At 39.2% G+C, this 25,098-nt stretch overlaps 1 protein-coding gene across 1 annotated transcript in view; it reads left to right on the top strand.

Annotated features, from left to right (window-relative positions):
* The first annotated feature begins 1,000 nt into the window (after nt 1–1,000).
* Nucleotides 1,001–25,098, top strand: part of SCG3 (secretogranin III) — a 39,810-nt gene continuing 15,712 nt past the window's right edge. Inside the window, exons 1-10 of the mRNA XM_024567716.4 lie at nt 1,001–1,387; nt 2,049–2,101; nt 2,602–2,647; nt 2,743–2,958; nt 8,692–8,834; nt 9,589–9,738; nt 12,204–12,381; nt 14,812–14,928; nt 18,133–18,216; nt 18,953–19,084. Of these exons, the coding sequence (XP_024423484.2) occupies nt 1,297–1,387; nt 2,049–2,101; nt 2,602–2,647; nt 2,743–2,958; nt 8,692–8,834; nt 9,589–9,738; nt 12,204–12,381; nt 14,812–14,928; nt 18,133–18,216; nt 18,953–19,084 (1,210 nt within the window). The 5' untranslated portion in view covers nt 1,001–1,296. The remainder of the gene's footprint in view (nt 1,388–2,048; nt 2,102–2,601; nt 2,648–2,742; nt 2,959–8,691; nt 8,835–9,588; nt 9,739–12,203; nt 12,382–14,811; nt 14,929–18,132; nt 18,217–18,952; nt 19,085–25,098) is intronic.

The following is a 25,098-nucleotide window of genomic DNA, read 5'->3' on the forward strand; positions in this document are numbered from 1 at the left end:
TGCTACAGTCCAAAGGAAAGTGTCCAAGCAGTTTCAAAATCAGACTAAAGAGCTTACTCAGCACCCTGCTCACAGTAGTGTTCCTTGCTTTCATCTTTAAATGTCTTTAATTATATAACAATCTTAGGTTTCTGGGAATATTTTCAAAACATAGGAAGTACCTCCTTGACCTAATTATGATGAAAAATGCTTTTTCATCACTGTCCCCTCACTTCAAGGTGCCCTGAAACAACCAGGTTTTTAGGCAAAATTGAGTCCTGGGGAAGAATTTTACAGAAGTGTAGCTGTCTGTTTTGTTGTTGTTTACTTTTAGGTGGTGGTGGTGGGGAAGGGGCAGCTGTCTCCCTTGGTGAGAATGAGTAATTTTAGAATAAAACTGGCCGTTGCTGCCCACCTATCCAGGACTGGTGAGGCTATTCACTCTAGGAGAACAAGCAATGATTTTTTTTTTTTTAAGTTCTGTTTCAGCATCTAGGAGAGTGAGAGTGTGTTGCAGCAATCTATTAGAAAGAATGTTTCTTGATTTTCCCATTAAAAGAACTCCATGGAGCTGAGACACAAATGAGAGTACCAAGGGATGCTTGATATATCAACCCAATCACAAAAAGCAGGGCTTTCTAGGGATTATATCTACCTTTTAGCAGAAGGTGGAATGGAAAGGGGTTCTGATGCAGATATCCCAGAGTAACCCCAAAGCAGAACCCTTTACACAGGCTACCTAGCTTTCCTTGCCAGGTGCGCGGGCAGAGAAGGCATTTGGTCCGTGAAGGAGCGTTTACTCGGCGAATTAGCACGATGATGTCCAAGCTTACGGCGATCCAGGTGACCCCGAGCGCAAGAGCTGCCCTGGGACTGCGGCACCGAAAGTGCGCTAGCCGACCTGCCGCCCTCCCCCGCTTCCTTTCCCGGGAGATTGGAGTAGATCGGAGTCGCTGACGCCATCCTTTCCCGCCTCTGCCTCGCAGGGAGCATGCGCTTCCCTCCCACTTCCTCTCGGGGAGCGAGGGAGCGAGGCGACGCCCAGGCGGACCCGCGGCCCGCGCCTCGTCACAGCAACTTCAGCACCCAAGGGGCGGACAGCGCTCTCTCGCGCCGACGACCGGACCCGCGAGCCCGGAGCCCGTCTGAGCTTCTCCCCCGAGCAGCGCCGCGCTGGGCGCCCGCGGGGCCCCCGGCGCTCTTCCTCCGCGCACCCGCCCTCCGCGCTCTTCCTGCGGTCAGTCCCCCTTTTCATTCATAACAAAAGCCACAGCCCCGGGACCCGGCGCCAGGCTGCTTCCGAGCCCGGAGGGAAGAATGGGGTTCCTGTGGACCGGCACTTGGATTCTGGTGCTGGTGGTCCACAGCAGCCCGACTCGAGCGTTCCCCAAACCCGAAGGCACCCGAGGTACGTGGCCCCTTTCCTTCCCACATCCCCGTTATTCGCCGCGAAAAGGCGAGGCTTGGCAAAAGTACGCGGGCTGTAAATCACCTGGCCTCGCTTTCTGATCAGGCCGTATCCGTGCATATCGACGGGGAAGTGATTTCGAATTTAGAGACACATCTCCTCCCTCACTTTTCGTATAATGGAGCAATAGCCCGGGTTGTTTTTGAAAGATTTTGTTTTGAAATTGGGAGGGGGTGGCTTTTCTGCCTAATAAAGAGGATTTTTTTTCTCTAGTGGTCTTAGAATCTTTCTCAGATACTCTATTCATAACAGGTACAGTGTATATTAAAAGCTTTTAATGTGCTTATAATACCAATCCAAATTGTGGTCTGTCTAGTTGAAAACAGCTGGAAAGCCAAGTGGTAGAACTATATGTTAGTTTCTGGTTAGAAAAAAGTAATTCAGTTAACTCAGGAAATAGAACAGGATAATAAGCAAGGTAACATGATGCTCATTGTTATTGTATAATCTTAATAATCTTTGTTAATACATATTTTTGTTTCATGGTTATCCAAAATATGTCTCCTAATATTTGTTTTTCCTTATGAAGATTTTATTTCACAGGAGACATATTGTGTCTTTCTAATGCACAAGTAAATTTATATTTGTGTGTTTATTCTAGAGAAGCCTGTACATAATAGAGAATTAAGTGCAGAAAGACCTCTGAATGAACAGGTAAGTCAAAAATAAAATTATAAATGCTGTTTCTATTTATTTTAGTTACTGTAATTTAATGTAATTATGCTGTGACATTTTAGCCATTTGAATTCACAAACTTCAGGAGATTAATGATACATTGACAGAAACTAGGATGGGAAATATGATTCTCATAATATCTATGTAGTATCTGTATTATAGAGCTGACCGTATAATAACCCAGTGAGGTCCACATCATATCCACTCTACTGTAAGAGTGCTTAATTTATCAGAGATTTACTTTTCACCAATATTGTAGGAAAAGAGGATTAATAGTTACAGACCATCTGCCCTTTTTTAGCTCATTTAATCCTTATGACAATACTTTGATATAGAAATTACTATCTATAGTTTACAAACAAGAAAACCAAATTCCATGGAGATTAAATCATTTAGCTGTCATATTTGGTAAGTGGTTTAAAATCAATGATTTAAAAGCAATGATTTAAAATCAGGTCTATCTCCTGTTTGTTTCACAGATTGCTGAAGCAGAAGCAGACAAGATTAAACAAGCATACCCTCCAGGTAAAAAGAAAGTATATTGATATTAATTTACGTGATATAGGCTATGAAATTCTTAACTAAAATGAATGTTTTGGGTTTGGGGGCTTTTCTTTCAGAAAACAAGCCAAGTGAAAGCAATTATTCCTTTGTTGATAACTTGAACCTGCTAAAGGCAATAACAGAAAAGGAAAAAATTGAGAAAGAAAGACAATCCATAAGAAGCTCCCCATATGATAATAAATTGAACATGGAAGATGTTGATTCAACCAAAAATCGAAGACTAATTGATGATTATGATTCTACTAAGAGTGGACAAGATCAGAAATTTCAAGGTAAATGAGGAAAATAATTGCTACCTGTTTTGTCTAATTTGGAGTTTCCAATTATGGGTTAGGAGAAAGTACTATACCTTAAAAAAATATACTCATAATCCTCTATTAGTCAGGTCCAAAACTGAGAAAAAGCCCAAATTTACTGACAATATACAAAGCCCCAGCTCCACAGAAGTCCAAATTCTACTTTTTCATTAAAGGTCCCTTTACTGATGCTTTGAAAAAAATTTAAATCTATCTATATTTATACTATTTAATATTTTAACTATTAGTACCAACAAAATATTATAATTCTCAAATGACTGAATCAACAAAATACCCACTTCCCAAAGGTGAAATACCCATTACTCCGTTTTCAGGGTTGTCTTTCTAGCTATAGCCTTTCTCTCTAGGTCATTCTCACCTTTTCATGGCTTCAGTTACCATCTATATCCTGCTGTCACATGTCACTAGTATAGACTTTTCTGAGCTATAGATAGATACATAGATATATAGATACATACGTACAGACAGATACATACAATGAGGTCTGTCCAGAAAGAGTGCAGCCATTGTTAATGTAATGAGAATGGTTTGCATGATATCGATGTAAGCTGGCAGCCAAAGAGAGTGGGCTAGAATGCTCATGTGCAAACAATGATGACTTCACTGTACTAGTCAGTGGGCGCAGTAGACACCATTGAGTGAGTATGTGAACTGGTGGCCATCACATTCAAAATGACTGAGCAAGTAGAGCAATAAATCTGCATCAAATTTTGCATTAAATTGAACATTCCTCCGTGAAAACTATTCAGATTGTTCAGAAAGCCACCACTATGGCCAACTGGTGATTGAGAGCTTTATCATTACAACACACCAGCTCCTGCATCACATCTCATGCAGAGTTTTTGACGAAACATCAAATTACCCAGGTGACGTTGTGCAAACCATTCTTGTTATATTAACAATGGCTGGACTTTTTCTGGACAGACCTTAGCTATGTAGACACATATGTCAGTCTACTTACTTAATAACTTGCCTTAGAAGTCTCAGAAGCAGCTCAAACTTAACACGGTCAAGATTAATCTCATATCTGTACACCTTACAACCTAGCCCTCTTAACGTGCTCTTTCTCTAAGAAAGACACTATACTGTGCAATTGTTCTTTTTCTTTTAAAGATTTCATTTATTTATTCTCAGGGAAAGGGGAAGGGAGAGAGAAAAAGAAGGAGAGGAATATTGCTGTGACAAACATTGATCAGTTGCGTCTTACAGGCATCCTGACCAGGGACCAAACCCACAACCTGGGCATGTGCTCTGATTGGGAATCAAACCAGTGACCTTTTGTTTTGTGGGATGATATCCAACCAACTGAGCCACCCCAGTCAGGGCAACGCAGTTTTTCAGACAGAAATCTAGAAGTCAAACTATTTCTCTTTTTCCTAACCTTTCAAATTATAATCCATCAGTCTTATCAATTTCACATCCTGTATCTGTCAAATTTTTTCTCTTTTTGTTATTTAATTTTTATTGTATTTTTCCAATTACTGCTCAGCCCCCTTATATCCCCTCCCCCCATCAACCACCACCTGTTGTCCATGTCCATGAGACCTTTTATCTTTTTGCTCAATTCCTCCACCCCCTAACCTCCCCACTACTAGCTGTCATCTTGCCGTCTATCTATGAGTCTATCCCAGTATTTGTTGTTAGTTCAGTTTGTTCATTAGATTTCACATACGAGTGAAATCATATGGTATTTGTCTTTTTCTGACTGGCTTATTTCACTTAGCATAATGTTCTCCAGGTCCATCCATACTGTCTCAAAAGAGTAAAAGTTTCTTCTTTTTCATGGGTGAGTAGTATTCCATAGTGTAAATGTCCCATAGTTGTTTTATCCACTCATCTACTGATGAACACTTAGGCTCCTTCCATATCCTAGCAATTGTAAATAACGCTGCAATGAACATAGGGGTGTTCACGTTCTTTCAAATTAGTGTTTTGGGTTCTTTGGACTACATTCCCAGAAGTAGGATCTCTGGATCAAAAGGCAAATCTGTTTTTAATATTTTAATCCATATTTCCACAGTGGCTACACCCATCTGCATTCCAACCAAGAGTGCTACAGTGTTCCCCTTTCTCCACATCTTGGCCAGCACTTGCTGTTTGTTGATTTATTGATGATAGGCATTCTGACAGGCATGAGATACTATCTCATTGTGGTTTTAATTTGCATTTCTCTGATGATTAGTGACGTTGAACATCTTCTCATATGTCTATCAGCCATCTTTATGTCCTCTTTGGAGAAGTGTCTATTCAGGTCCTTTGCCCATTTTTTAATTGGGTTGTTTGTTTTCTTGGTGTTGAGTTTTATAAGTTCTTTATAAATTTGGGATATTAACCCTTTATCAGATGTATCAGCAAATATGTTCTGTCATTCTGTGGGTTGTCATTTTATTTTATTGATGATTTCCTTTGCTGTGCAAAAACTTTTTAGTTTGACGAAGTCCCATTTGTTTATTTTTTCTTTTGTTTCCCTTGCCTGGGAGATATATCTGATAAAATATTGTTATGAGCAATGTCTGAGATTTTGCTGCTTATGTTTTGTTCTACAATTTTTATGGTTTCAGTTCTAACATTTAAGTGTTTGATCCATTTTGAATTTATTCTTGTGTGTTGTGTAAGAGGATGATCTAGTCTCATTTTTCTGCACATATCTGTCCAATTTTCCCAATACCATCTATTGAATAAAGTAGCTTTAACCCATTGTATGTGCTTGCTTCCTCTGTCAAATATTAATTGACTATAAAGGTGTGGGTTTATTTCTGGGATCTCTATTTTGTTCCATTGATTTATGTGTCTGTTTTTAGGCGAGTATCATGCTGTTTTGATTACTATGGCCTTATAGTATAGTAATACTATACTATACTATACTATACTACTATACTATACTATAGGGTGCTTTCACACCTTTAGGAAACCTCCAGATGGGCTACAGGGCCCACTAATTCTCCTTTTCAGGGTGTTCTGCAGTATGTGAGATTCAGGATGTTTTCCAAGTTTCTTTTATGAAGTAGTGCTTTCAGGCTTCTGTGTACATTCACCAAACAAATGTTCATTGGGCATTTACTATGTACCAGACTGCGAACTAGATAGTGATTTTCGACCTTTTTCATCTCATGGCACACATAAACTGATTACTACAATTCTGCAGCAGACCTAAAAATATTTTATATTTTTTGTCCATCTGACAAGAAAAAATAAGTATAACTTTGATTCATTTATACCCAATGGCTGTTGCTGTGTTGCCTGTTGTCATTTTTTTATTTGACAGTCTAAGGGAAAGGAGGTCAGTGCCCCTGACTAAATAATCAGGTATTGCATGTTTTAAAAATTCTTGTGGCACACCGATTGAAAATCACTGAACTGGACAATAAGCTCTGTGCAGTTAGGGACCATGCCTAAACTATTCATCACTCTATTTCTGGTTTTGGCCCACATTAAGACTTTTATAAAAATGTATCGAGCAAGTGAATGTCAAGTGGCATATTAGATGCTGGAGATTCAAAACATAACTGGGCAAAACATAACCAGGCAGAACATGGTCCTTTTATATTCACTTAGAATGTTATAGCTGCTTTAAAAAAGTTATAAATGTTGGACTCATGTTTGGCTTCCCCTTGATGGTCTGTACAGGAGGGTGAACTATCCCTTCATGAGCGTTGGAGAGATCATTCTGAGTAATTCTGTCCATTTTAGAGGAGCCAGGGGAAATCAGTAGAAAGTAAGGAGCAAGGTCCAAGTGCTCAGTTATTAACCTCATCTAGCAAAGCTCTGCTAGGGGAGGCCTAAGCTCCTGGCTCAAACAGTACAGCAGTGCAGCAGAGGAAAGAGGCGATTTCTTGAGTGTTGCTAACGATCTCCCTGATGAGAAGTAAATGAACTGAAAACCAGTCATCTCAGTTATTTTCCTTCCCACTTATCCCTCAGGATCAGGACTGAAAAAGGAAGACTATTGGTAGTCTTCCTTTTTCAGATCCTGAAGGATAAGTGGGAAGGAAAATAAATTCTGCTACCTCTGCATAGACCTGGGCAGTTTCTGCTCCACTGTTTCCCAAGACTCTGGCCTGCAACCCACAAATGGAAAAAAGCAGACCTAACTGCTCCTGAAAAACAAATAAACAAGCAAACAAACAAAAACAGATGATGAACCCAATTTTCAGTCAGCCAGGAAGGAACCCGATTCTATGGAATCTTTGTCAAGGCTTTTGTGTTCATGGTTCACTGGGGTTCACAGGGCTCAAAGGGGTCAGAGTTCATGGGGTGGCCAACAGCTCGGCTATCCCAATGTACCACCAGAAAACTTCAGTCCTCTGGGCATAATCCCCTACTTATTTTCCTCAGCTTCTTTCCAAACAACAAGAAAATAGTCTGCCTGAGGCTTCATATACTTTCATCCCCATAAAACCTGGAAAGACCAAGGACAAAATTGCTTGCTTGAGTCCCCAGAAACCATGGAAGAAAAGGGCAGAATTAGAATAGAAATACTAGGTTCTTCCTTCTTTAAGTGAATATGGTCAAAATTATTTGAGCAGAATTTGGCCAGGGTTCAACATTTATTTTCTCTAGAAGATAATTACAGTTCCTTGATTTCAGGTACAAATCCACTACGTGTTATTAATGTGACAGTAACTTTCACAAACTACTTTGCAATTGAAAAGGTGCTTTTACATCTTATTTCATCTTATCCTCACTAACCCATGAAATAGATACTCTTATTATATTCTTCTACAGTGATCCAATGATACATAAATAACAAGATGCATGACTGGAGCTAAAATTCTCATTTTTCCAATCGGCCTAGAGATGGCAAGGGCAGTTGAGTGCCTCGTAAACTTGCACATATGAATATACTGCTCCATGTGATCTAGACTGGAAAAGCACACAAACAGGCAAACTCCTGGGAGTTCTCCATGGATGAGGCGCAATACTTCCTGTCACCAACCCTACTGCATCCTCCCTTCCCTGAAGTGGTGCTGCCAGAAGTATTCCCAGGAAAGCCAAGGATACATATTTGCAATATTCTCTGCAGAGATTTCCGCAGATTTACATACCGCTTTGTGCAAATCTGTTGTCACACTTTAAAAGTTTAAATTCCAGGCACATAAAATAAGTTCCCTATTCTCTGGAGAAAGAGGCTTGTCACATTAAGCTGCTTTATTTAAAGGCACTCTGGCACGTGTTCACTTAGAAGTAAACACTTATTTCAGGTAAGTCATAAAACCTTCAGTACACACTCTCTGATTCTGAGTGTGAAGCAGGGCCTCCCACTCTCAGCCCAGGCATTTGCCTGCAAATGAAGTACATGTGTGGATACTACTAATCTACTTCTTGCATGGAGATGGAATATCATTATATAATATATAGAAGGGTGCTGTGAACAATATGTGATGTTAGATAAATATGGCATACTATAAAAATAAAAAGTATAATATTGTTTGTATTATTAGTAATATTGACTTCAGATTTCCCTGTCTCTTATAATCACATAAGAGGCTCTCAGAATCTCCACTAGGTTCTTCACTTGAAGTCAAACTTTATTTCAAAACAAGAGTTTATGGGGACCAAGCACCACTGTAAATATATTCCGAACATATCTAAGTATACAAAAGCAAGGTATAGAGTAGAAATTTCATATGATCCAAGAAATAGATCTGTGTTTTCACCATGCTGTGAAATTGTGATTGCTCTGCCTAGATGATCCAGATGGCCTTCATCAGCTAGACGGAACTCCTTTGACGGCTGAAGACATTGTCCAGAAAATTGCTACCAGGATTTACGAGGAAAATGACAGAGGAGTGTTTGACAAGATTGTCTCTAAACTCCTGAATCTTGGCCTAGTGAGTTGTATGCATGCGAATAAACCAAATTCTTAGTACAGTTTGGAGTATGCTATGAAGCTAAGTCATTTGATTGAAATAGCCAAATGTTTATAATGCATCTCCTTTATACTAGGCACCGTTCTTTCCCTCTAGAAATGTGTAGCCTGTCAGAAGAATTAGACAGGTACACACATGCATATAATGGAAGCTGCATAAGAACCAGATCAGTTTAGTTTGCCAGAGGATGGATTGTATCCAGTTGAGCTATAAGGAAAAGCTTCAGAGCAGGAGGTGTTTGAAGTGAGCCTAGAAGGATGGTTAGGATTTTGCCAGCTTAAGTAAAAGACATTGTGAGGTGAGAAGGAAATAACACGAACAAAGGCATGCCGTGTTGGGGAAACTAAGCAATCCAATTTGAGCCTGCTTCAGCTTGGCTCCCCAGCCCTACACAGCCCTGTCAGGCTTTGGTAGGGTGCCAAACTTGTGGGTTTCCAGGTTACCTGACTTGCAGCAGAGGATTGAGAAACAAGGATCAAGATGTGTCTCAGAGTAAGTGTTCTATGGGTTTCAGCAGGCAAGCCTTGTACCATGAGCCCAGGGCACTTCTTCCCAGGATGCCGGTCAGTCACTGTGAAGACCTACCTGTGTGGAGGCATAAACAAGGGTTGTCCAGAAGAGGGATCAGAAGATACTCTTGTCTTCTAAAAATGTGTTCAACTACAGTTCAGTCTAGATTTTTTTTTTTACCATACGTTTTGACTCTTTATAACAGATCACAGAAAGCCAGGCACACATACTGGAAGATGAAGTAGCAGAGGTTTTACAAAAATTAATCTCTAAGGAAGCCAACAGTTATGAGGAGAAAATCAATAAACCCACAAGCAAGACTGAGAGTCAGGCTGGAAAAATACCGGAGAAAGTGGTATGTATATGTGAATGTGCATGAGTATGCTATGTACATATGTGCACATGCATGTGCATGGCCATGAGCTTGTGTGTGTATACTCATATTTATATATAATTAACACAATCTGTATATAATTAGTACCTCACTGGGAGCCAAAGGAGATTTGGGGTATGTGACATTTTTAGCCAACTTAAATATTCATGAAATACCAATAAGTTAAAAGATATAAACAAACTCTACTTTAAAAATAATTTAGAGATATGTGCAATATTACATTAAAAATAAAGGTTACATCTCATACCCCACAGTGTAATAACATGATATTATGTAAAATGGATATTTCACATAACTATTTGTATAATTCTAGTGTAATGAAGTTAAATATTTCCAAGCTCTTTTGGTATCCAACTCCTGTTCACTGTGGATATCATTATATGCACCCCCAAATTAAAAAAAAATTTAGAACTCAGGTTGATTTGATCTTCTGCCATACCAGTGTTTATATTCCCCATAGGTAGTTGCCTGATGCTGCCTCTGCTCTACCCTGTGCTCTCTCATCTTCTCCTTCCTTCTTTCATTGGTTCAGAGGTCTACCTGTCATCCTTTACCTAGATCAGCCATTCATTCTTCCTTCTCCTTGCTGGAGCCCTTTGCTCTGAAATCTTTGTCTCTTCCTTGAATTCTCTTTAAAACTCTAGATGGAGCTAATGATAGGAGGATATCAAACTCCCCACCTCTTCTTTGATTTTTCTCCACCAGAGCACCCACACCCCATGGCTTCTTATCCCCTCCAACATCCTATCCCAAATACAAGGAAAACAACTATATAAGCTTATATACCCCTGCTTTAGAGGAGGTTAGAACATATAAAATCGGTCTGGTTTCTTGTTAGTAAGTGGTCTAAAACCTCTCCTTTGTTCTCCCTACCTCCAATCCCCATGAGCTGCCATCTTTTTAAACAGTTTTTGAAGATCTACCCACTGTAAAAATCTTTCTAGCTTTGTCAAAGACCTTATGACTTTCACTCAAGCTTACCAGTCTGAACTGAAACTGACATGACAATTTTCACTATTTTTCACTCTAATTATGTACTAATTATCTCCAGTCTCTAAAATGTCCACATTCGCCACCTGTTCCCTCATGTTATCTAAATGCGTCAATGCAAATAAAATGCAAATAAAATATTATTTAGTAAATATTTATTGAGGCACCAACTATGTACAAGCACTGGGGATATAATGCCCATTTAAAAAGACATAATCCCTGCTCTCAAGAAGCTTAAGATCTAATGGAAGAGGTAGATGGTCTTCAAATAGTCATGTGTTTTAATTACAACCGCATTAAGTGCTCTGAGGAAAGAAACATGGTTCTATGAGTCCTTATAAAAAAAGGAATCTACTTGCTTGGTCTGTAGTCCAACTAACTAATAGTCCTGGCCTTAGGCTCAAGGACGGCTTCCCTGAGGAAGTGACTTGAGCTGAGAACTGAAGGCTGAATGAGTCAACTTGTGACCAGGAGAGGCAGCATGTAAAGAAGGATGTGTGGATATCCAAGTAATTAAAGCAAGTGCAGTGTGGCTGGCACGTGGAGTGAGAGCAATGAGAGATGAGACTGGGAGGTGGACCCAGGCCAGGCCAGGCAGGGCCTTATGAGCCAGGTATGGATTCTGATCTTTATCATAATGATGGAAAAACACTAAAGGATTATAAGCAAAGGAGTTACATGATTAGTTTTTAAAAAGACAACTCTGGCTACAAATGTGGAAAATGAAGTGTCAGAAACAGATTGGAGGTGAGTGGTGTAGCAGTTAAAACGTAAGAGGTAAAGGCAACTTGAACTAGAGTTGGGTAAGGAGAAAAAGAGAAACGTACAAATTTGGGATAAATTTTGAAAGTAGGGCCAAAGGGCTACTGATGGATTAAATGCAAGAAAAGCAAGAGAAAGAAGGGGAAAAAAGCTTATAAACTTCTGTCTAGTTCACTGAATGGAGAATGGATCATTGATATGAGAACCCCAGACCATGGATCAGGTCTAGGTAAAAGAGTCTCGTGCACCCTTCTAGATAGTCCTTAAAATGTTACCCAGAAACCTCCATGGTGTGACTGCTCTCCTAGTGGTAGATATTCTGACAAGATTTCCTATACCTGGCACCATCTTTCTTAGTAAGAGTCTGGGGACTCAAATCTCCCCGGCCCCACCACAGCGCGGTGAAAGGCAGTTTTACCAGGAGACACTCATGAGGGGAACTCAGCCAGAGCAGCAACATCAAAATTCCCTACTTCTCTCCTGAGCAGGATCCGGGGTCTTCAGTCTCTACGTCCCAATGACTTTCTCGTGTTTCTAGTTTGATCCTGGAGGGCAAGCAGAGGAGGAGGTGTTCCTACAGTCAAGGGCACAGTAGAGGAAAGAACCAAGCTGGCGTGTCATTAGTTCTAACAAAACGTTTATTTTTTTTATTGATTTTTAAATTCCCACTGGAGACTCCAATGGCAGCAATTCAAGATGGTTTTGCGAATGGAGAAAATGATGAAACTGTATCTAACACCTTAACCTTGACAAATGGCTTAGAAAGGAGAACTAAAACCTATAGTGAAGACAACTTTGAAGAACTGCAGTATTTCCCAAACTTCTATGCACTGCTGAAAAGTATCGATTCAGGTAAGAACTGTTTTCTGACCATGTGGAACAGAAACAGTGATTCCAGGAAATGTGTGGGTGGTTTTCTCTTCCTGTTTTCAGTGTCCAGATGAAATCCTCGATGACATATATTGTGGCCTTGGGGACAACAGTTCACATACATGTTTTCTAAAGTGTACGAGTCATGGAAATATTGAGGGCAGGGTAATCAGGAAAGGTGGAGTTTCTGGACAATTTAATCCTCTTGTTGACAGATGGCTCCTGTATTTGTTCAGCAGACAGTTACTGAACACAAGCCGCGGTCGCGGCACTGGAGCGAACCTGGTGCAGGTGTGAGGTGGATTGGTGTCCCCGTCTGACGCAGTTCAGCCTCAACTCTTATTGCAAATATTTTTTAAGCTTTTGTTCATTTTCCTCTTAGTGGGAACAGTGTGTGGACCATAACTGATTATGTTTAAATGATTCATAATTTTGCTTAGATATTTTTAGCTTCACCTTTCAAATGAGTCACAGTGAAATAAACATTGGACTAAAGGAGGTCAGGAGCCCAAAGCACACTTGGAAAATGATATGTTTTCTAAAAACAAAATCCTTAAAGTGTCTGGCTCTTTTCTCTTATATGTGTAGGAAAATGAGTTAACTGAAGACCTCAGTTCCTGTTTACTTTTGTTTGATCCATGAGGAGGATGCCATTGGGCAGAGTTTCTGTGGTCATTACTGTCCACACAGAGGCCTGCACTGCCTCAGTGGCTCTTCCTCTTCCTATTCAAAGATTCAGTCTCGGATTGAACATTTGCAATAAAGGTTTCTGTAAATGTAACAATATTTCCCCAAGAAGTGACCTTAGAGTGATCTTTCATTACCAGACAACATCCTCTGTCTTGAAATTCCAGACAGTGGCCAGATGGCACCAGCCCCTCTGCTGCTATCTGCAAGGTTTGTCATCCTGAGGGTCCCTTCTGAGCCATCTTGCCCCATTGGCTGGCAGATGCCCAGCTCAGAACCTCTGTCATCCTGGTGACTCACTTCTTGTCGGTGAAGACCATCGGCGTGATACCGAACATTTATATGGAGGTGACCTTGAGTAACTCATAGGATAGCTCTTTTTCAAGATCTCTCCCCACACTTCTTCTCCTACCTTTTCTCTCTCCCAACCTTGTGACTTTTATGGTATTTTTAAAGATTCCATTGTATAGAGTGTTCCTCATTTTACTTGTTTTTTAATTGTTCCATTTCTTTGACCCCATTCCATATTGCCTTTATATCTGTAGACTTTTAATTTAAATACTTACACTGAGGTCTTGGATAGTACCTGTCTTTCTCACCCAAGGTCTGAACTGATTGAGAAATAATAAAGTGGGTAGAAAACCAAAATATCTCTGTTACTAATAAAGATGAGGCTGTAGAATGTAGCTTAGTATGAGAGCCCACAGTGGGCTTACTCACTCTTGAAACAGCCAGTTCCAGAGACAGCCAATTCCACGGATCTGGTGCTTTTCTCAGGCCCCCCTGCCTTCCACTGTTCCAGGGGAGCGGGAAAAAGAAAGATGTCCAATCTCCACTGGTAGAGAAATGTAGACTGATGTCTATTGGCTACTAACCTCAAGTGTGGGGAGAATGAAAAGATGGGGGAAAGGCTACAAGTGAGTAGAGAAAATCCTTCATAGCAGCTAAAAGAACAGGAAAAATGAGCTCTCTAGCATCATAGTTTTTCTCCAAAAATGGAAATAGATTTTTTTCTGCTTTTAGAGTTAATACATCTACCAAACTCCTATGGAATCATTGGCTATCTTGTCGTATCAAGATGCAGGACAGTATGTCAGATATGAACAGCTCCCAAGAAACTCTTACTAGTGGTTACCCACAGGGAGTAGGAGCCCCGAGGTGGAAGAGAATGTTACTGTGACTCTTATTTACTTCTGTACTATTGAAATATTTTTAGTGCATACATATATTCCTTCACATGATATATAGTGTAGGAAGCAATACATACTACTGTTAAAAATAAACTTTACATTAAAAAAATAAAGACACATGTATGTGTTTATTTAAAATATTAAGCTTGATTACTGAAAGCAGACTGTTCCTGGCCTCACACATGTACAGCCTGAGTGGAGGACAGCTGTTGGGCCACTGGTCTTCCGACATTCCTTTTGAGTTCACGTCGTCTCCGGTCATAAACTGTCTCCGTCATCTACTCCACTAATAACGCGTTTCAGATTCAAGTAAGTCTTTTTGGAGGAGGCACAACCGTCCGTTTCAGGAAAGTTTAGTATACCTGTACCTTGCCCCAGTCAACTCGTAGGCTTTTTGGACATTAAACACAAGTGGTTTTAGGTATAAATGTAGAGAGAAATATTTCAATAAGATGCTGTACTTCATCAACGGACATTGAAAGGTGAAGCTATACTCCACTAGTTTTTTAAAAAATTATCTTGTCTTTTTATATAGAAAAAGAGGCAAAAGAGAAAGAAACACTGATTACTATCATGAAAACGCTGATTGACTTTGTGAAGATGATGGTCAAGTACGGCACTATATCTCCAGAAGAAGGGGTTTCCTACCTGGGTGAGAGTCCTGTCTGTCTTGTTTTTACTGTAGTTAGTTTGCAGCATCCAAAGGGAGGTAGGGATTTGGCAGTGATTATCTCAGTAATCTGATCATTTATGCCAAAATACCTACCCTGAATCATCTGGGTAACCAGAATTGCCCAGCTTGATAATACATGCAAATAAAATTAACCAAAAGTTTTCAGCTTTTAATCTTTATTGATCCAATTTGAGTACAAACATTTCACACTTGTTATATTTTGTCTTGCTAATATTTTCTAATAATCTCCATGACAGAGACAATTTATTAAAATTGGACTTTTTTTTTTAATTGTATCTGAATGTCGGGACTAGAAGAGTCTTGATTTTAACCATGAGGTCTGTGTGTGATAAGGAGGAAAGAGCACTGGACTGGGCACCGGAAGTTCTGTCTGAGACCAACTTTGTCGTGTGGATGAAGGCCAATGCTTCCATTTCTGCACCTGTAAAGGACTTTATTATCTGCAGCAGGGCCAGTAAACTCCTGCCCATGAGCCCATGGGCCCATGGACCAATTCTGGTTCATCACCTACTTTTGTATAGCACACAAGCGAAGAACGGCTTTTTCATTTTCAAGCAGTTGGAAAAAATCAAAACAAGAATAGTATTTTGTGATACAAGAAAATGCTGTAAAACTCATGTTTCAGTGTTAGTAAATGCAGTTTTATTGCAACGTAGCCATTCACGCTTGTTTCGGTGTCCATGGCTGCTTTTGTGGTACAGTGGGAGAGTTGAGTAGTTGAGGCCATATGGCCTGAAAAGCCAAAAACCTTTACTATCTGGCCCTTCGCAGAAAACATTTTTCTATCCTTGATTCCTGGAACTTTATAAATAAGCTTGGACTTTTTTTGATACTGCATGTAAATTGTTGTTTTAAAGTCTTCTATTTTCCTGCGTGGTTTAGTTAATCAACAAATACCACTCATCCCTGATGTCCTTTGGGCAAGATGCCTTTGTAGTCCTTTGATCTCTGGTGAGGGAGGGAGAAATACACAGAAGAGAACATCTCATGGGACAAAGTAATCTAGAATTTTTCTGTATGAACTCCATTTTTTCTACTTAAAAATTTTACAATCTTTTTCTGATTATAAAAGAGCGTATTTATTTTTAAAAGTCATTCAATGCAAAAAAGGAAATAAAAAATCGCTCAATACTAGTAGTGATGTAACATTTTGGTTCATGTCTTTCCGGATACTTTCTGTGTGTGTGTGCAGGCACACATGTATACCTAGGTCCTTTTTTCTTTTCTTTTGTTTAACAAAAAATGGATTCATGTTACACACAGTGCTTTTCGGCCTGCTTACTCAATTAACAGTAGATCAAAGACATCGTTTGGAACCAGTCATTGTTTCATACCAGTACTCCATGACTCAGAACTTCCACATTTTAGTCATTTATCCTATGGAAATAAATTAGAGATGCCACAAGGCTTATGTACAAGGTAGATATTTCCACTACTGTTTATGGCTGTGCTGTGCAGTATGGCAGCCATTAACCACATGTTGCTGCTAAAATTGTAAGTAATCAAAATTAAACAAAATTTAAAATCCAGTTTTTCATTTACACTAGGTGCATTTTAAGTAACCAATTGCCACATGTACCTGGTGGCTACCATGTCGAACCATAAAAAACTAATTCTTTCCATCATTGCAGAAAGTTCTATTGGACAGCACTGGTTTATAGGAACAAAACAATGGAAATAACCTTGGTAATCCATAAGAGGGGACATCTAAAATAAATTATTTAGTTACTGTTATGTTAGACTATTTAAACTTTACTTTTAAATGTTTGTGTTCCTAATAATTCTATGTTTATTACATATACAATATAAATATTGTTTATAAGGATTAATGACAGGAGGAAATGTTCATGATATGCTGTTGAATACTTAAAGCCATTTAAAATGTGACCTCAACCTTGGCGTTAAAAAAAATGAATGTATGTATAGAAAATTGGAAGGAAATATACCAAAATATTACCTGAAATAAAACAGAATGCATCTTCTCAAAAGATTCATGGTGTAGGATGGAAGGAGAAGTTTACTTAGGGAGAAATAAGACAAAATAATAATGATTCTTTACCTATTAATTGCAAATAAATGCTTATGTGGAAATAGCAAAAAAGCCTGGCCCTATTAGTGAGATGAATATGTGGCTGGTTGAATAACTGAATACAAAGAGTGTGGATTTTAAGGCATTGTCTACCTTGAGGTGGTTATAGTCTAGACTCATGTCTAGTAACATCTGTATGATGTTACTCCAAAGGGCAAAGTTAGCACAAAGACAAGGATACAGATTTCATCTTTACAGGAATAGGGAAATTCTCACCCTTAAGACTACCTAACAATAGAACTGGCTGCCTCATGAATTAACGAGAACCCTAAATGATGGAAATCCAACTCTTTAGCTTCAACAAAAAGAAAATGTAATTGTCTCATGTAACTGAAAAGTCCACGGTTGGGGATGGTCTGGCTTCATGTTTGCAAAGTCCACCAACAGAGTGAGGAGTCCATCCCTCTCCATCTCACAGCTCTGACTTTTCATATGTTAAATCATTCTAGACAAGCTGTTTCCTTATAGGAACAAGATGCCTAGCATGCCCCCAATCTCACATCCTCACAGTACAACAATTCTACAGGGAAGAAAGCCTCTTTTTCCCAAAAGGTTCTAGCACTGAATCTCACTGGCCTGGCTTGAGTCAGGTTATTCTCCTTGAACCAATCACTGCAGCCGAGGGGATGGAAGACCCTGAGGGAGCCAGATATGGCTAATTCAGGCCTCACTTGAGCCAAAGATGCTAAGAGTGGGAGAGGTCTGGGTTCTCCAGTGAAAAATTAAGGTGTAGTTACCAGAAGGTGTTGAGGAGGCCAAAACCACAGGTATCCACTAGAGGTTTCAACCCTGGGCATGTTCTAGTGGGGGCCACAAAAATATGGATGGAACTTCTGCAGTTAACTGAGTAGGAGGCTTAACTTGAGGATCTCAAATAGTATTTATTTCTAGGAATCATAGATTGAGAGTCTGTGATTCCTAGAAATAAAATCTATGTCAAAGCATCTTACTAGCAGTGTTAATATTGTGGAATTGCTATTGTGATATTTCTGGTGAAATTTAAGCATTTTTAGTAGAAGTTTGATATCATCTTTCAGAAACTAAAATTATATTTCTTCCCCTCCTCCCTCCAGAAAACTTGGATGAAACAATTGCTCTTCAGACCAAGAGCAAGCTAGAAAAAAATTTTACTGACAATATAAACAAGCTTTTCCCAGGTATGACTTATTTAACGACTTTTCTAGCTTTTAGCACAACAACCCTTTTGAGTGATAAAGAATGAACTTCCAGTAAGCATTGATAAAGAATTATTGACTTTTAAAAGTTTTAAAATCGGACATCCAGTCATAGGCTTAAGTAGCTACAACCTTGCTTACTTTGAGGCTAGTCTCAGCACAGAAATCCGGTCCCAGAAGCACTGAAAAGCAATGTGCACCTTGACTGAAGGTTCTTAGGAGGTGGCCATAGGCCCAAACAGCTGCTATAGTCCCAAATTCCTAGGTGCTTCTCTGAGTAATAAACTGTTCTTGAAAAAATACAACATAAAGGAGAGATTGAGTAACTATAGACTTATTTTCATTTGGAATCAAGACTCAAATTTACTTTGGGACCTGACATATCCCACTTGATTGCCTATATTAATTAAAGTAAGGAAAATAATCTAAACTTGAATGACACAGTGTGGCCAAAGAGAAAGAACACTAAACCCAAATCCAGAAAGCCGGTGGGTTGGCCCTGCTCTTCTGCTAACTCAGCGGGTGACTTTGACCTCTCTCACCTCCGGCATCAGTTTCCTCTTCTGTGAAGTGGGAGGAGGGAGTTAGAGTAGATAATCACTAAGATCTCTTTCAGCTCAAAAAATTTTTCTGTACCTTTTCAATACAGTTTATTTCTACATTAGGAATTAATTAATAGAGAGTAGGGTTATAACATCAGTGCACAATCTGATTACAGCGCCATCAATGCAGAGTCATGAAGAAACAGATAGTACCAAGCAAGAAGCGGCTAAGATGGAAAAGGAATATGGAACCTTGAAGGATTCCACAAAAGATGATAACCCCGGAGGGAAAACAGATGAGCCCAAAGGTATGGAACTGACAGTCCTGGGTTGGCAGTGGAATTGAGGAAATAAAATCTTTCGCCGTACCTGGAAGGGTGGTCCAAAAGTCAAGTCCCACCAAATCAGAGAAATTAACACCACCTGTATAGAAAAGATTGAGCATGTGATATCTTTGTTTGAATAGCAATCTTTACAAAAAAAATGTTCTTAAGTCTCCTGGGATGGCCAATTGGTTTTATCTTTTCAATGGTCTTCAGTGTCCAATGGATGGTTGTGCTTGGGGGTGCATACTGACGATCATTGGTGCATTGTTTAATGTCCAATTTATGATCTGAGGAATTGATTAAGCAATATTTCTTTAAATGCAATTGTTGACACTTCTCAAATAGTCACATACTACTTATCCAACAAAGTCATCAAAATTTATGGATTTAACATAGAAAAATTTTTAAATTGTTTACAGTGATTACAACCTGACTCTTTTAAACATTTGATTAAAAATCATAATCAAATATATCAGATTTCTTTAAATAAACTAAATACCTTAAAAGGCAAAACCCACATTCAACTAATTCAATAATTTAAAGACCTATGTTTTTTATCTTTATTCTTACCTATTCCTGAGGTCCAGTTTTTACTCTGCCTTAGTAAGTCCACGTGATATAAAATTTACATCTTCCCAGGATTTTGGAAACTTTACTGTACCCTGAAAGAAAAGACCCAGTGAGGCGGCAAGTGCTACGTTGTTAACCCTTTGATTTCAGGTCAGGGTATAGGATCTGGTTGCACAGTCCGGTGGTTCAAGCCCCGTTTATTACAGTGTTCTAGTTAGATCATGGAAAATTTACAACACTATCTCTCAGATAGATTTTTTTTTCTGAAATTCAGTGTTGTTGTTGTTTTTTTTAATCAGAAATTGTGAACACATGGCATGAGCCTGCCTCATTTTTCTGTCACTATGATATGTTGACCTCTTTGGTATAATTGGAACTTTACTTATGTCTTAGCTTCTCATTAGTAGGGTCAGCTAGAGGTTATTTCCCCTGAGGGCTGAGGGAGTGGGTCGTCGAGCTCTCTTGGGGAATGAGCATGGCATTCTGCTAATTTATCATCTGAAAACACACCATTGGGCTCTCTTTTCCTTGTTTATTATGTATAATACAATTATTAATGAACTGATGGACTTTGCTTGTTACTTGCTGTAGTATGGCAGACATGAGATCACAGAGCCGATTGTGTTCACGGGATAGCTTTTAATGTTGAAGTGACTGCTCAGCCCACTTACAGTGCCCAATCTTCCCTGCTCATATGGACAGAAACAGGTTCTCATTCACACTTGACAGAACCATGCTTAACAGTGTCTGTGTATTAAATAGAAAAGAAAGAGATTAGCTATGGAGTCAATATCTTGTAACTTAATAAGAGCAATACAATTGTAATTTTTGTTTTATATCACTACTACCTTTAATGCTTTATGTTAACTTTTTCCATTTGTGTATGTTGTTCTAGATGATGATGATGACTTTATGCTGATGTGGGTGTATCTTGGGCAGTAGGAGCCCTGCCCCCAAGTTTGTCTTTTGTCCTTTTAGCACTGATCAGTGGCTTTTTAAATCATCTTTGCTCTCTCGCAAGAATAGGGTATTCTACACCCATTCTGAATTTTCCTATCCAAAAATTTGACATCAATTCCCCCCCAAAGAGTTCTGATTCATTTCTGTAGAAAATAGAGAGACCTGAACCCGCGTTATGTGGGTTCAAATGAGTAGTGATGTTGGCCAAAGCCACTGCTTCTATTTCAGTTCTTTTAGGACTTTTTGAGACAGGGCTGAAAAAGAAATTTTTCTTAGTATATTAAGTTCATGTTGATTTTTCCTATCTTATAAAGTTTTATATTATTGTACCCCCCTTTGCTCTGGCATGGATTTTGAAGACATTCACAATTTTCTCCTATGCCAACATAGCTGACATATCAAGTCGAATGGTTTGGTAGTGGCCTGTGTTAAGAAAGGTTATGATGTTGCTTCTAGGCTCAGGAGGAAAGAGTATTGGAATGATTGATTAATAATGGTTGTCATGGGCCGTGGAAGGGAGTTGGTGAGATGTGTGCCCTGTTCATTGACTCTGTAGACCAGCCACGCTGTCTTGATACTTCTCCTCAACCCTAGACCCACTCTGGATCAGTGATAAACTTTAATATCTCTTTTTGGAAATTGTGGTAAAATACATACAACATACATTTTACCATGATAACCACTTTAAGTGTACAATTCAGTGGCATAAAGTAAATTTGTATTGTTGTGCTGCCATCAGCTCCATCCATTTTCAGAACTTTTTCAGGCAAAACAGAAACTCCACTCATTTCCCCTCCTTCCCAGCCCCTGGCAACTACCATTCTACTTGCTATCTCTGAATTTGACTAATTAGGCACATCATATAAGTGGAATCTTATGGCATTTGTCCTTTTGTGACTGGCTTATTTCACTTAGCATAATGTCCTCAGGTCTCATCTATGGTGCAGCAAATGTCAGCATTTCCTTCCTGTTTAAGGCTGCATGATATTTCATTGAATGTATATATTTTTTATTTATCCATCTGTTTGTCTATGGACACTTGGGTTGCTTCTATCTTTTGGATATTGTGAATAATGTTACTGTGAATATGGATGTACAAAAATCTCCTTGAGATCCTACATTCAATTGTGGAAGGAATATTCTAGAAGTGAATTGCCAAATCATATGATAATTTATTTTTAATTTTTAAGGAAATCCATACTGTTTCTGTAGCAACTGCACCCTTTTATATTTCCATCATCAGTGTGCAAGTGTTCTATTTTCTCTACATCTTCATCAATACTTTTATTTTCTACTTTTTCATGGTGGCTATCTTAATGGGTATGACATGGAAGATGAGTGGTAAACTTCTGAAAGGTAGCTAACCAGGAAGAGAGTGGTCCTTTGGCCTGAAACAGAGAGCCAGAAATTGGGCAGCAAAAAAATCCTACGGCTCATTCCAACAGAAACCCAGTATGCCTGAATCATCTCCCCTGAAAGCAGCCCATGTGTAACGAATGGATTTCCCTAGAACACAGCAAGCAATCGTCTAGGTCCTTTGACTTGCTCAGACATCACATCTGGTGCCTAAGACAGCACCTTATAGCACTGTGCAAATATTCCTAGAAACGGGTGCTGACAGCTCTCTTTGCTTGTTTTAGGAAAATATTATGCTAAAAAGGAATAGGAAGGAGTTGATTCTTGATAGCCTAGTATTCCTGTTTAGGATGAGAGTGGAGACTAATGATGAGGTTAGACTTTTTTTTCTCATTAAGATTTCCATGAGATAATAATGGGGAGAGAGGAGAGTCAAACTCCATCCATTCAGTGTTACTCTTTGCAATGGCACTCCTGAAACATTAAAAAGAGGGTAGGGATTTGGGACTCATTATTTAGAGATTTGATTTATTCACGCTACTCCTGACCCCTGTTACTCTGGGATAAGGAAAAGCGATTCTAGTGCAGTTTAGCAAATACCAAACTGAGCTCTAAGCCAACAGCAAGCATTTCTTGAAAAAAATGTCATTAATCCCCTCCAATTCATATTATGATATATATCTTTGTATTCTCAGTTGCTTTATTGCACTTTTTTCAAAACCGATTTTGTTTCTCTGTTATAAAACCCACTGAGGACACACTTGTCTTTAGGCAGAAAAGTAAAAGCATCCGTGTGGAGGAAATTAGGGTCGATTGGGTTTTCTCAGACATTTATTCCCATGGCCTGTCTGCCACTGTTTTCAGGAAGTAGAGCTACAGAAAGGGTGTAACCACTGCCTGACTTTGAGGGCTCAGGCAAGCTTTGAAATGACCTGGAGTAGTTCTTAACCCATGTGAAGGCAAGTGTAACACAAGCCACATCCCTTACTGTTGAATCAGGAGTATGTAGAACAGGCTCCCTTCAGAGATAAAGTTGGAGGACATTACAGAGCACAGCAAGGGGTGAGCTAATGGCCCAGCTAAAACCACTTAAGGAATTAATCATAAGCAAGACACATTGGCAGGAATATCTGTAGGGAGTCTGTTTTGGTCTGGCATTGTGAGGTGTGACAGCACATATTTATTAAGCATGCCAAGCATATGTTGGGTCTTTGTGGAGTAGGCATAATAATAATAATACCCTACATTTATATCACCCTTCAACTTACAGAGCATGTTTACATGTATCTCATTGCAGGCAGACAATGTAAAAAGATCCAATTTAATCACCAATGATGAAAGTGACACAGTCACCTTTGAATATTGTTTAGTTAAACAGTTTAAACTCTTGCTATAGAACCTCATATTAAGAATAGTATTTTAAAATATTGATTTTGAATTGGTGCAGGTATTTGAATGATTCGATAATTATTCCTAAATTTAGGGATATGCCAATGAAATTGAATTTATTATCATTTCAACCATATCTATAAAGTTGCTTAACTTTTCCAGTTAAAAAAATTGCTCCCTGAAGACCAAAGAAAAGTACTTTAAAGCTTTATTGAATGACCTAAGCATGCTCTTTTTCTTTGTCAGTTTGATATTTCTTCACTCAATTCTCCTTTATGAGTCACTGAAAGTATTTTTTAAAAAATCATCCAAGGGATGAGATAAACATTATAAAACTCTTTCCAGTTCTGTCATTTGTCAAGTTTATGGCCAGAAATTGGGTTTAAAAAGTGATCTCTAAGTTACCTTTCACCTAAATATCCTATCATTTCCATACTTTTACAGAAGCCAGAAAAGAGAAGGTAGCCTACTCGATTAATACATTGATAAACTGACTAACTCATGTGGATCTTCTTATTTTTAAAGCAATATAAGTGGAGGAAATTCATGCCTTTATTCAAGTCCTAAGGCATTTTGCTAAAAACGCCCCAAAGTAGCGAGTCCAGTCTCCTCCCCTGTGAGGCAGCAAGTGTGCCAAGAGCTAAGCACAGGCACAGAGACCTGCCATCCACACAGGTTTTCCACGCACAGCAAAGGAGAATTTCTCCCCAGATGTAGAAACCACGAACCATCTTTTTAGGATTCAGCCCTTAATTTACAAGTAAGTAAACCAAGGCTCAGGAGGTGAAGGGATTCACCCAAGATCTCATAGCCAAAGAGTGGCAGAGCTGGGCCTTGAACTCCTGTCCCTTGACCCCCATTCAGTGCTCATCCCAGAATTCCATGCTGCATATTTTAGACGTATGAAATGTCATTATTGCGCAGAAATTCTTGAATTGAATGGCTTTGGGGTCCATATTGGCATCCATGATACCAGTACTAGTTGCTTTGCTTAATGCAGCTCAAAATTACAGTCATATAATCTTTCCCTCTGTAAGAATTTTAAGCATCACCTATTAAACTTAATTTTTATAACCACTCTTACAGAAGATGTAATATCTGTAGTATATCCAGTATTCAATGGTTTAACTCTCTTGATTTCTACAATTTTTTTGAGGGGATGCGGATCAGGATAGCATATCAGGGGCAGGACAAATTCATGTACAAAAAAGGGTATTTCTTTTGCAGCACTGAAAACCAGAACAGCCGGAAGAGCAGGACAGCCTCTTGCCTCTGGCCCTCTGCCCATCTGCTTCAGCTTACGTTCTAAGGCTTGTGCCATATTACCTCAGCCATGAGCTATTTTTTTCCAAAGGAAGCTGAAATAAATTGGAAAAAAATAGTCCAACTTTCCAAAGTGGACTCTCATGGGTTTTCAGTGCACACTGTGTAAATAAAAGATTTGCTTTGCAGCTCCTGAGAGGAGACACTGTAAATAGGAAGTAGCTGCTTCTCTCCAAGGGCAGAGGAACACCTGGTTGTAATCCTGTCACCGCCTGCTCCTGTAAGCGTGTGGAGGTCCAGTGGCAGTGGTTCCCAGACTTCACTCCACACGGTAAAAAAACAATGGTGCTTGGTCCATAGCCCCCAGATGTTCTGACTTAGTTGGTATAGGGAAGGAATGACCTGGGCATTGGAACTTTTACTTATTTTTAAATTAAAGGATGAATCCTAAAAAGATT

The sequence above is a fragment of the Desmodus rotundus genome, chromosome 7, assembly GCF_022682495.2.
Source record: "Desmodus rotundus isolate HL8 chromosome 7, HLdesRot8A.1, whole genome shotgun sequence".
Classification (NCBI taxonomy): domain Eukaryota; kingdom Metazoa; phylum Chordata; class Mammalia; order Chiroptera; family Phyllostomidae; genus Desmodus; species Desmodus rotundus.